We start from the raw sequence: 13639 nt of genomic DNA on the forward strand, positions 1-13639 counted from the left end.
TATATATACAAGGAAAATTTCAGTGAACACGTTTAAAACACCTAGTAAATTCAGACTAGACAAAGAAAGGATTTTTGGAGGGGTGACAGGCTTGGAAATAACAGAACTTACTTGGTTAGGGTTTATAACCATGAACATGAATTGGATTGAATGTGGAAAATAATGTTGGGTAAAAGATGGTTTGGAAAGAAAAAAGTTGACTTTCAAGAATATTTCTGAGAAGGTAGTGGGAAAACAGAGGGAGGGTGAAGAGAACCAACTAAAAAATATATACATTAAAGTTACAAAATGACAGATTTTAGAAATTGCCTAATTAGAGTATATTGAGGGCATAGGCTGTTTCTTTTTTTTTTTTTTGTCCTTAATAGCAACTGAGTCCCAGGTGATGTTTAAGAAAGATTTCAAACTTAATGCTAGACTGATTTGACTAAGTATAAAAATGCACCCTGCATACACAGAGGGCCTAAAGAGAAAACAAAGTTCTTAGAGTAACAGGTTCTTAAAATATTTCCTTTTCTCCTCAGTGAAAACTGGCTGTGCGATAACAGTAGATGATTATTTTTTTCCCTTAACGTCGCTTTTTCTGATAATGTGGGTCTCTTTCACTTTATAAGTAAACGACACTTTGGAAGGTCGGTTATTACAAGATGAATACATTCACTTAGGTTTTCTGTTAGTTTCCGGTGGCTGTAGTAACGAATTACTGCAAACTTGGTTGCTTAAAACAATAGAGATTTATTTTCTCGCGATTCTGGAGGGCAGAAGCCCCAAATCAAGGTGTTGTCAGGGCCGCACGCTCCCTGGAGCCTCTAGGAGAGAAACAATTCTTTGCCTCTTCCAGCTTCTAGTGGCTTCAGGCATCTCTGGGCTGTGGCTGCATCGCTCCAGTCTCTGCTTCTGTGGTCACATTGCCGACTGTATAATTTCCCTCTGCCTCTCTCTTGTAAAGACACTTGTCATTGGATTTAGGGCCCACTCAGATAATCCAGGATTATCTCCTTATCCCCAGATCCTTCACTTAATTACATCTGCAACAACTCCTTTTCCCAGTAAGGTAACACTCACAGGTCCAGGGATTAGGATGTGGATATATCTTATGGAGGCCGCCATTCAGCTCACTGCAGGGTCACTACAAATGATGCTAAATAACACTCATGATGGCTTCCTCACCACATCTGCTGCTGCCCTTCAGGGTCCATCCCCGTGGACGGCTCGTCCAGAAGCACCACCGCCGGGCTGCCCAGGATGCTCAGCACGAAGCACAGCTGGAAGGAGAGGAGCAGCATTGGGCCCTGTCTGCTCAGGGCGCAGAGTGACCCTGAGCCCTGCACGCACCTTCCTCTTCATCCCCTCCGACAAGGTCTTCACGGGCACCTTCAGCTGGTCCTGCAGCTTGAGCGCATCCACTAACCTGATTTAAAGAAGAAAAAAAAAGGACAAGTCAATGAAGCCTACATCCCCCCTGAACAGTGGAGAATGTATAGGGGAGAATGTGCAAATCAGAACAAAAGTTATAGTGGAAAAAATTTTTAAACAGCAATCAGAGTGGTCACAAAATTGAGGCCACATAGAATGCTTTATCACCCTTTCCTGGTTGTCAAACTCGTATTTTCAATGACTTTTTTTTCCATATTAAGAATAATTAATAAACTTTTTCTCCCCATGCTTAATGTGAGAGAAACCAATAACAGTGGATTGGGTTCCAGATGACCAAGTCTTACTCCACAAACGTGAGGTCATAAATTAAAATCTTTCTCCTTTAATTCTGGGTGAACATCACTACTATCACACCTCCCTCCACCACAACATATGACAAGTGTAGCTCCCGGGGGTACCGTGTAATGGCGGTCATGGCATCTCCTTTCCTCAGCCCCTTCACGGCCGCATATACCTCCAGATGCTCTCTCACCGTCAGGTTGGGCCACAGTGCGTTCTCCTGAGGACAGTACCCCAGGAACCCGATGGTGTCCTCTCCACTGCTGCCTTTCAAAATCACCTACACAAAGAGTTCATTCTAAGATTCTGCCCAAAATTATGTGTGTGTGTGTTTCAGTGATACCCTCCTCTTCATACCCATGGGTGCTAGCAGTAAAAAATAAGTAATCACTTAGCCCTAAAACCTTAATAATTGCAAAGTCAGATATCCCACACTGTTATATTTCTCCATTATAATTTAGAGTTTATTACCAATGTCATCATCATTATCAAATTCAAGGTTGTTTATTGGTCGTCTGTTGCTTGAATTGATTTCCTTTTTCCACTGGTAAAATGTCTGTAGTTATAGAACCTATCTCACAAGTTTATTGTGAGGATTAAATAAGGCAGTGGTTCTTAAGGAGTGGCAATCCCCCCCACTTTCCCACTCCTCATCCCCCGTAGGGGACATTAGACAAGGACTGGTGACATTTTGGTTGTTACAATTGGGAAAGTGTATTATTAATATCTAGTGTGCAGGAGCCAAGGATGCTATTAAACATTGTATAACACATAGGACAGCTCCCCATTGCAAAGAATTAGTAGTCCTTGTCTCCAAATGTCAATAATGCCATGGTGGGGAAACCCTGAATTAAGGTAATAAATGAAAAACTCTTGCCACTATGCCTGGCACATGGTAGCCAGTAAAAACCTGATACCATTGATTATTATTACAAGCCATGCACTATGCTATAGATCATAGCTAATATGTACCCAGTACTTGCTATGAGCCAGAATCTAAGCATTTTATATGTGTTTAATTACATTATCCTTACAACTATATGAGTTAGTTATAATTTTTATCATCCTTGTTTCACATATAAGAAAACTAAAGCAGATATTATTTTTATTGTCCCTGTTTTACAAATGATAAACTACTTTTTTCTTTTATCATCCTTGCTTTAAAAATGATAAAACTAAGATATGCATAGAGTAAGAAACTTGAACAAAGTCACACAAGGTACACCTGGGATTTGAAACTTGGCTGTAGCTTCAGAATTCACACCCTTGACCCCCATGCTATATTGTCTCTCCCTACTACAAAGGAGAAGAGAAATAGTTAACCTTGTCTCACAGAAATTTCAACCTGGAGAGAGAAAACAGAAAATAAACACATATATTAATCACAGTCTTTGTTAATGCTTTTAAGGATATAGGTGTGCTAAAGAAGAATAAGAGGAAACCCTGTGGCGTAGTAGTTAAGAGCTATGGCTGCTAACCAAAAGGTCAGTAGTTCAAATCCACCAGGCACTCCTTGGAAACGTTATAGGGCAGCTCTACTCTGTCCTGTAGGGCCACTATGAGTCGCAATCGACTCGATAGCAACGGGTTTTTTTTTTTTTTTTTTAAAGAATAATAGGGAAAATCTAAGTCAGGAACCCATGGTATTGAAGGAAGAAGTCTAAGCTGCACTGCACTGAAGGCATTGGTAAAACCAAGGCTCCAGGAGTTGACAGAACACCAACTGAGATGTTTCAACAAATGGATGCAGCGCTGGAGGTGCTCGCTCATCTATGCCAAGAAATTTCGAAGACAACTACCTGGCCAACCAGCTGGAAGAGATCCATATTTATGCCTATCCTCAAGAAAAGTGATCCAACTGAATATGGAAATTATCGTGCAATACCATTAATATCACAGGCAAGTAAAATTTTGCAGAAGATCATTCAAAAGAGGCTATACCAGTATATTGACAGAAATTCGAGCCAGATTCAGAAGACGACGTGGAACCAGGGATATCGTTGCTAATGTCAGAGGGATCCTGGCTGAAAGCAGAGAATACCAGAAAGATGTTTACCTGTGTTTTATTGACCATGCAAGGGCACTTGACTGTGTGGATCATAACAAATCATGGATAACATTTTGAAGAATGTGAATTCCAAAACACTTAATTGTGCTCGTAAAGAACCTGTAGGTAGTTCAAGAGGCAGTCGCTCAAATGGAACAAGGGGATACTGCACGGTTTAAAGTCAGGAAAGGTGTGCGTCAGGGTTGTATCTTTTCACCATACTTATTCAATCTGAGCAGATAATCCGAGAAGCTGGACTATATCAAAAGAATGGGGCATCAGGACTGGAGGAAGACTCATTAACAACCTGCGTTATGCAGATGACACAATCTTGCTTGCTGAAAGTGAAGAGGACTTGAAGCACTTACTGATGAAGATCAAAGACCACAACCTTCTATATGGATTACACCTTGACATAAAGAAAATAAAAATCCTCACAAATGGACCAGTAAGCAATATCATAATAAATGGAGAAAAGATTGAGGTTGTCAAGGATTTCATTTTACTTGGATCCACAACCAACACCGATGGAGGCAGCAGTCAAGAAATCAAACAACATATTGCATTGGGCAAATCTGCTGCAAAAGATCTTTTTAATGTGTTAAAAAGCAAAGATGTCACCTTGAAGACAAAGGTGCACCTGACCCAAGCCATGGTGTTTTCAATCCTCTCATACACACGCGAAAGCTGACAACAAATAAGGAAGATGGAAGATGAATTATGCCTTTGAATTATGTTGTTGGCAAAGAATATTGAATATACCATGGACTGCCAAAAAAACAAACAGATCTGTCTTGGACGACGTACAGCCAGAATGCTCCTTAGAAGCAAGGATAGTGAGATTATGTCTCACATACTTTGGGCATGTTATGAGGAGAAATCAGTCCCTGGAGAAGGACATCAAGCTTGGTAGAATAGAAGGTCAGTGAAAAAAAGGAAGACCCACAAAGAAATGGATTGACACAGTGGCTGCAGCAATGGGCTCAAAGCATAACAATGATTGTGAGGATGGCGCAGGACCAGGCAGTGTTTCATTCTGTTGCACACAGGGTCACTATGAGTCAGAACTGACTTGAAAGCACCTAACAACAAAAAGGAAACTCTGGTGGCATAGTGGTTAAGACCTATGGCTGCTAACCAAAAGGTTGGCAGTTCAACTCCACCAGGCACTCTCCTTGGAAACCATATGGGGCAGTACTGTATGGTTGCTATCAGTCAGAATTGACTTGATGGCAACGGGTTTTTTTTTTTTTTTTTGTAACAACAACACAAGTTAGCTAAGAGTGTAGTCAGGAAAAGCCCCTTTGGTGATGTATATTTTAAGAAGGGGATCGTCAACCATGTAAAGAGCCGAGGGAAGGTACTCTAGTCACAGGAAGATCAAACACCCAAAGATCCTATGGTGGGAAGGCAACATAAGGCTGATATGAGCAAGGGGGAGAGACTGGTGTGAAAGGTGGACATGGGAGGCAGAGGCTAGGTCAAGCCGTGCCTTCCTTGGCCATGGTAAGAATTTTGAATTAATTCTAATGGAGGTATTGTAAGCAGGAGAGTGACATGACCTGATTTGCATTTTAAAAAATTGCTCTGGCTGTTGTGTGGGCACGAATGAAAATGGAAAGACAATTTTGGAAACCTCTGTAGTAATCAGCCAACACGGCTGTGCAACTTCTCTTCATGAAAACCCACTCAGACCTTGACCTTTTGTCAAATGTCAATGTCATCTCCCCTTTAAAGTCATATTCCTTTCGACCTCTGTCCAATGAATTTGCCCAACATGACCTAGACATACCACCAAGTGCTATTCAGACATTATTCTAGTTTTCTCTTTAGAATTTGGAAAACTATTCGTTTTTCTCTAACTATGATCTGTTGTCTTAACATATCCTGGCTCTATTAACACTAACCCAGCATCATTACTGTGCTTCATGAACTTCATTGTATCTGTGATAACAACCTCAGCTGCTCAATTTATGCACTATTACTGGTTGCAGCATTACATCAGTTGGGCCAGGAGATACCCAATAATTATATGTGAGCTCCTGTTTCCATAGGCTCTCTGTGAAGACCTAGAAAGTCTTAATTACTAGTGAACTGTTACAGTCACACAAGTTGCAAATAATAATCATGGCATACAGGTAAGAGACCAGTTATTAAATAAAAAGATCCATGACTCTGTGGCCACATATATAGAGTTTGCCATTATTATGACAATGGTTTCTGGTGTAACTAAGGGTAAGTCAATTTGATTCAACAAGTCCTTCATATCCTTCAGTTGAAAAATAAACATCTCCAAACTCAGAGAACACATATTTCCTTTTAATGTCTAAAGGTGCCTCTGAAGATAGGCCTGGTAATCTGCTTTCAAAAGGTCACAGGCTTGAAAACCCTGTGGAGAAGTTCTACTCGGCACGCATGAGGTCACCACGAGTCAGAATTGACTTGATGGCAGCTAACAACAACAATAACAACATAGTATAAATAATATGTATCCCTTCTCTTCAACTAACTAATTTTGGCGTGAAAGAGAGAAATTTTTGATTAATATTCTTCCTTTCATGCATAAATCATATTGTTTAATAAGAAAGGATCATCTATGTATTTTTAAGATTATAATCATTATTTATTGTAGAAAGGTTGGTGCTAGGCCTCATTAGCCATGATATTTCTCATGTGTTACCTACCTGGCCGGCAGTTGGTTTTGTGTCTCCAGTTATCATCTTAATAGTTGTGCTTTTGCCAGCTCCATTGTGTCCTAGCAGCCCTATAATTTCACCTGAAAGAGGTACATTCAGAATTATAACTTCAAAAATAACAAAATAAATACACAAAATGCCTTTCGAGCACTCACTGTGTGCCAAGCACTGTGTCGAATGTGCATTGCTTCATTTATTCTTCACACACACCCCTACCTTCCTAAGAGTTATTATTAACTTCATTTTATAGGTGAGGAAACTCAGGCTTAAACAGGAAAACTTGTCCAACATCACGCAGCCAGTTCGAGGCTGAGCCGGAATTTGGAAACAAATCCTGATTCCAAAACCCTTTGCCACTTTCCAACACTGCCACGAAACGTGCTACTTGTTAGGAACAAAGAATGTGCTTCTTGTACTCTGTCCTGGTCAGTTCCCTTCTGTGTAGTATCCTCTGCCATAAAATTTTGTTACCTAAAAATCTGTAAGGAGCCCTGGTGGCACAGTGGTTAAACGCTCAGCTGCTAAACAAAAGGTTGGTGGTTCAAACCCACCAGCGGCTCTATGGGAGAAAGATATGGCAGCCTGCTTCCGTAAAGATTACAGCCTTGGAATCCCTATGGGGGCAGTTCTACTCAGTCCTACAGGGTCGCTTTGAGTCTGAATTGACTCAACAGCGATGGACAGAAATCTATACGATCCTTCTTAACAAACCATACCGTACGTTTAGATGTAACCGTCTTTCTTTGTAAAGAGAAAAAGCTTTGCTACAATTGGAACTGAGGCTTTTATGTGGAATGGATCAGTGTTGGCCTGCTGATGGGCTGGCTGCCTTTCTTGTTTATTAACAGATAGCCCCAGATTTGGACACTATTATTCCCTTCTCTCTTTTTTTTTTTTTTTAAAGGCCTAATCGTCAGAGGTGAAGGTCGATCTCCTAAGTGAACTATTTCCAACCTTTTCCAACACAAAAAGAGACATTTCTCGCGGCCAGTTTTTTCTTCTTCTTCGTACAGCAGTTTTTCTTTTTGCCTACATACTCCTTCCGTAGACAGCTGGCGATGATGGCTGGTTTCTGTAAAGACGAGAAAGCAGCAGTGGGCTTTATTCTCACTTTGAATTGACAGTGTTCCACACTCCCTCTCACCAAACCTTTCCCTATTCAAAATCAGGAGCCCACCCTGTCCTTCCCTAAATCCGTTGCTGTCAAGTTGACTCCGATTCATGGTGACTTTGTGTGTGTCAGAATAGAACTGTGCTCCACAGCATTTTCAATGGCTGATTTTTTGGAAGTAGGTTGCCAGGTCTTTCTCCCAAGGTACCTCTTGGTGGGCTGCAACCGCCAACACTTTGGTCAGCAGCTTAGCGTGTTAATCGTTTGTACCACCCGGGGACTCCCATTTTCGAGCACACTCTCCCAGCCTATATCCATCCCTGCAGGTAAAAGAGCATTTGCAGTGTGTCATGGGATTTAGTCAAGCACACTTTTCTTCAGAGAGTAGAAATAAAGAGGTTCGCCAAACCAATAGGTCTGTCAAGACACACACCCATAAAACCAAACAAAAGTTCAGCTGAACTAGTGAAGAATGCCTACCTTGAGGACTGTGCTTTTTTTAACATCTATCCATATGGGATCAAACTGACAGCAGCAACTAGAAAGACTAGATGAGGAACCTTAGTGCGCACTGAGTATAGGTGAACGGGGAAGGAACAACTTGGAAAAGGAGGGTGAGAATGGTTGCACAACTCAAAGAGTGCAATCACTGTCACTGAATTGTACACGTAGAAACTGTTGAATTGGTGTATATTGTGCTGCGTATATTCTCAACAACAAAAATTAAATAAATTATAAAAGAGACAGCACACACAGATGAACATTCGTGCACACACGCCTTAAACTACTTCCCTACTCTGAATTCACTCAGGTTCTAAAGCTCACAACGTTTTACTTTGGTTTTTTACTATTTAGATGTACTTATCAAAACTGTGACTGAAAAATAGATTTATTTATAAATTTATAAATAAATTTATGGTTTTATGTGTGTATGTGTGTGTGTCCTTTGCTCACTTAGCTTTTTGGGTGTTGTATCCCCAGTGAAGTCAAGTAATGAGAACCACCAATGTTATTCAAAAATCAATATTTCAAAATTGTCCACTTAAGCTGACGAATAGAATTACTTGATGAAGAACATTTTTATAAACTCGACCTCATCAAAGTCTGGGGCAGTCACAGCACTTGCTGTTCTCACTCTTTCCATCTGAACATCTTCATCCTCTCCTTCTGGCTTTTCTGGGTTTGGAAAAATTTCACTACTTCTTGGAGAAATCCTAAAATCAAAACAGTATGAAATTAATCAGTTTCTGGCTGAAAACCTAGCAGCAAAAATAATGTATTTTCTGTATACTGTTGACTACTCTGTGAGTGGATTGCGTAACTATGAGCACAACACAATCTCCTTTCTCCCACAACACACCATCTGCCTTTCAAACAGCCTCATTTCTCTCACTGATACTACTCTTAATCACCTTTGCTTCTTGTCTAAGTTTAACTCTCCTTGTTTTAGGTGACTTCCTTTTTCAAGTAATAAAACATTACATACTATCCGGCAAAGGAACTGGGGGCTGAGATGCATGAGCCAAGAAATCTAGGAGATATAATTTTGACACAGATATTTTGGAATTCTGAAGACGTTCGTGAGAACAATGGGTTAGACCATTTGAAATCATAGATGTGTCCCCAGAAAATCCAGGACATAAAATCACCATATCATTATAGCTGCTGTTGAGTCAGTCCCTGACTCATGGTGAACTCCTGCACAACAAGATCGGACTGTTGTGATCCATTGGCTGATTTTTGGAAGTAGATTGTTAGGCCTTTCTTCCTAGTCTTAGTCTGAAAGTTCTGCTGAAACCTGTTCAGCATCACAGCAACACGCAAGCGTACACTGACAAAGTGGTGGCTGCCCTTGGGTTGCATTGGCTGGGAGTGGAACCTGGGTGTCCCCCATCAGAACCATGCTTTCCTTATTGGTCTTACGGGTAGCAATTTAGTTTTTTCCTTCATCATCCTCACCACGGATTAGTGCTGATTCCTGCCTCTCTCCCTCATGCCACCCCAAATTAATGCTGTTGGTTGATGTCCTAAAACACAGCTGTTAACGTGTCACTCTCCCATTCTACCACATATATTAGACTTCAGCTTGATTCACATTTTATGAGATGGGGAAGGCGTTCAAGCCGCCCCTGTGTCTATGTTTCCCACTACGTAATTTGCAAAACCTTCCTTATTTCAAGACCACCAATTTCTAGCTTCCATTTAATTTTCCATGATCCTCCAACACAAGCTTTCTAGTTCTTTCCAGCTGCCTTCTCAAATATACAGAAACATTTCAATTTTTGTCTATTGCTCAGACTATCCTTCCTTCCTGTATTGGCTACACTTACCCAACTGTTTATCTACCCATGAAAACCAAACCTGTTATCATCAGCTACTTCCAACTCATAGTGACCCTATAGGACAGAGTAGAACTATTCCATAGGGCTTCCAAGGAGTGGCTGGTAGATTTGAACTGCCGACCTTTTGGTTAACAGCCAAGCTCTTAACCACTTCACCACCAAAGCCCCGACATACCCATTATTTCAAAGATTCTGCCACTTGCATGTAACTTCCCCCTACTGTGCCAGTGAAATCATGGTTTGCCTTAATTTTTCAGTGTCTCTTGTGTGTTAATTTATTTCTCTCACTAAATTGTATGCTTATTACAGTAAACTACCATGAGTTATAATAATTTTGTACCCCACGAATCCAGTGTAGCATTTTTTATTTAATTAATTTAGGCACACTAAAATGTCTTTAAACAATGAATATTAAAATAAAACATAAAATTCTACTTTAATTTTCTCAACCTGAACACAGGGTCTTTTCTCATTGAATTCTTCCTGAAATTCATTTCCAGACACCGCAGAACAAAAAGGAAAATAAGAAAATGAAGGTAAGGCTAGGGAAAAACAAAATCAAAATTAGCATCAACATAAAAACAGCTATTTCAATATTGGCATTGATTTGGGGAGTTTGATCATATACAGGATAGATGTGATAGCATTTTCACAAGTTTGAAAGACAATTTAGTTAATATTCTATAAAACTCTCAAAGTTAGCATCACCACTATTCAGAGAAAGCATGTCAGAAATATCATAGTAGTAAATTCATACTGGCATCACTCAAAACAAAAAATCCCATTGCCATTGAGTCGATACCAACTCATAGCTACCCTATAGTGACCCAGTTATATAATATAACAAAGTATAAAATATGGTCCACGTTTAAAGCCACTGTGTGTGTGTGTGTGTGTGTGTGTGTGTGTGTGTGTGTGCTGCTTCGGATGCTCAAAATGCCTAAACATTTTTTAATTCGATGCAATTCACAGAAGCTCAAAAGATAGAAATATTATGTCCCCTCATGCAAAACGTTCAAACTGAAATGACTTCTTACTATTAGCAATGCCAGAAATGCAATTTGAGATTCCGAAGGTCCTAAATAATCCATAGAGTCATGAGAGATCTGCAAAACGAGGAGAAAAATGTTTAGATGAACCTTCAACTGTTGCTAAATTTCACCGCATTTAAAACAAATTAAAAAACAGACCTATTGCTGTCCAGTCAATTCTGACTCATAGCGACCCTATAGAACAGAGCAGAACTGCCCAATAGGGTTTCCAAGGAGCCACTGGCAGATTCTAATGGCCAACCTTTTGGTTAGCAGCCAAGCTCTTAACCACTGCACCACTAAGATAAATTAGTGTCTGTTAAATAGCTTTGTCACCATTCTAAGTAATTCCCCCTTGTGTATCAGGTAAAAGCAAATTTCTCACTGTACAGTATGTCTTCCTTGCTTCCCAGGTCTCTCAATGAACTGTTAACCTGTGCTGGGCTATAGACCGAGTTACTGGGTACCTACTGAGAGACTCCGGAGGCAATGCCAGCAGGACCTGTAGAAGCCATGGGCAAGGTTTGCCTTAAGACAAACCCTGTGTCCTAAGTTTACCTGCTTTCTCTCACTTGTGCTCCATCCCTCTCTTTCTCCCAAAAGAGACCTAGATGTATCACACTCTTCTTGCCCTCGCTACACCCACTGCTGAGAATGATCATGTCAATCTCTTCACATCGAAGGCAAAGTTCTTCACCTGGAGTTTTGCGTGTGTACACATAAGCACATTTTTCTATGGAGGAGACCCATGGTGTTCATTAGATTCACAATTCCTTTTTTTTTAACATCCTTCAACACTTTAGTGAATATAGAGTAAATGGCCAACATAGAGTTAAGGGCTAATTTGTTTCTTGAACCATATTTACCAAAACTTCTTTTTCAGAGTAATTTTAAGCCCATGCAGAAAATTTATAACTATCATAACCACGCACCACCTAGTAAAGACGTTGCATTTCTGACATTGGATAATTTGCCAGGACCCTGACATCATTTCAAGTGATCTTGTTCTCCTAAGTATCTCAGTCATCCACTTCTAATCACGATACCATGTCCAAAATCAATTTCAGGCTCCCTGCCCTCTGCCCTGCCTGCCACCACATTTTTGTTTTTCAACTGTCTTGCTCTAGCAGCCTTACTCCATAACATGGAGTTGGTGGACCTCCAACCCACCAGCCCCACCACTTTTTCACTGTCCATAAATCCTCTCATGTTCTTAACTCCCTCATCCCCCAGCTTAGATTCCATGGTCCATTGTCATTCCTCCTTACACAGAGCCATCACTCCCTTATCCTGTTATTTATCAGGCTAGCCTGGCAAAACTCCAACTCTGGTTGAACCCAACTTTCCACCTGCTCTAAACTGCATCTGAGAAGCAAACTAGAACAAGAAAAATAGTCAACCATGTCGACTTCACTCAAAAAGCGCAGGTGGTCCTTTAGCACTGACTGTCAGTTCCACTCACTCACTCTCTAAAATAATTTCACAGATCTTTTTCTCCTTTCTTATTTCCCTCTTCACCTACACCTCTGACTTCACTTCTTGTTTTTCTAAGAAACTAGAATCAGCCGTAAGAGAATCACCTCAGATTTCTACCAGCAAAGCCTCTAAAATACCTACTTCTGTATTAACATACCCTGATTATGCTCTTGTGAAATAGAATGTCCTTGATCTTATGGAAGTCAACCCCTCCACTTGCACACTGTATGCCATTCTATTTCAGCTATTCAAGAAACTGGCTTCTTAGGTAGCCCCTCTCTCTTTCCTATTACAAATTTCTCACATATCAGCATAGTATCTCCCTTCTTAAAGCAAACAAACAAAAATCCACCCTCCCTATTAATCTACTTTTCCATCTCTCTGCTACCCTTTTTAGCAAAACTCCTACAAATACTTGTCTATACCCATGGCCACTACTTTCTCGCTTCACATCCTCTATTTAACTCACACCTATTAGACTTTCATATTCACCCCTTCATTGAAATCTATCTTGCTAACCTCACCAATGACCTCAGTGTAGCCAAATCCAATGGTCCTTTCTCAACTGATATCTTTATAGACTTCTCATTAGCATCTGATGGTTTAATCACTCTCTCCTCCTTGAAACCTTTGTTGCCATCTGGTATACTGACACTTTTAGTGTTTAAGGAGAGATTCAGGGAAGAGATTCTGGAATATACTAATTTCACATTTTTTCATCCTGTGTAACTGGCACCTTCTCAAGATGTTTTGCTAACTCTTCCTCTTCCCAACCTCTAAATTTTGGACTTCAAGGCCAAGTCCTTGGCACTCTTTTCATTTCTATGGATGCTTCCCTGTAGGTTTCATCATTCAGTTCCATGGCTCAAAAACCCTTCTACATACTAATGAATCTCCAAATATTTAAGCTGCTGTCCCAATCTCCACACACTGAATCCAGACTCATATATTCAGATGTTTACCTGACATTTCCTTATGCATGTCTATCAGGCACCTTAAATCTAACACGTCCAAAGCATAAAAAGGGGGAAGTCAACTCTCCAGCCTCCTACTAAGGCTATTTGCTCCTCGGAGTGAGAGCTATCATGAAAACTATAAAATTCTACTACCCTGGCTTTGCCTCTGACCTTCATAAGGCAACTGAATGAGAACATGACTCTTGTTATGTAGAATGAAAGTTGGCTTTCCAAAGACAGAGGCTTCAAATTTTGCCTAGGACT

At 40.4% G+C, this 13639-nt stretch overlaps 1 protein-coding gene across 5 annotated transcripts in view; it reads right to left on the reverse strand.

Moving 5' to 3' along the window:
* The window catches only part of ABCA9 (ATP binding cassette subfamily A member 9), a 78947-nt gene that overhangs the window by 7823 nt on the left and 57485 nt on the right, over window positions 1-13639 (reverse strand). For all 5 annotated transcript variants that reach the window (XM_049859328.1, XM_049859327.1, XM_049859329.1 and 2 more), the window contains 8 exons: window positions 10950-11018; window positions 10363-10454; window positions 8664-8784; window positions 7414-7531; window positions 6448-6539; window positions 1836-1996; window positions 1336-1411; window positions 1171-1265 (listed from right to left, as the gene is read on the reverse strand). In XM_049859328.1, coding sequence (XP_049715285.1) covers window positions 1171-1265; window positions 1336-1411; window positions 1836-1996; window positions 6448-6539; window positions 7414-7531; window positions 8664-8784; window positions 10363-10454; window positions 10950-11018 — 824 coding nt within the window. The remainder of the gene's footprint in view (window positions 1-1170; window positions 1266-1335; window positions 1412-1835; window positions 1997-6447; window positions 6540-7413; window positions 7532-8663; window positions 8785-10362; window positions 10455-10949; window positions 11019-13639) is intronic.

This window comes from Elephas maximus, chromosome 19 (genome assembly GCF_024166365.1).
Source record: "Elephas maximus indicus isolate mEleMax1 chromosome 19, mEleMax1 primary haplotype, whole genome shotgun sequence".
NCBI classification, from domain to species: domain Eukaryota; kingdom Metazoa; phylum Chordata; class Mammalia; order Proboscidea; family Elephantidae; genus Elephas; species Elephas maximus.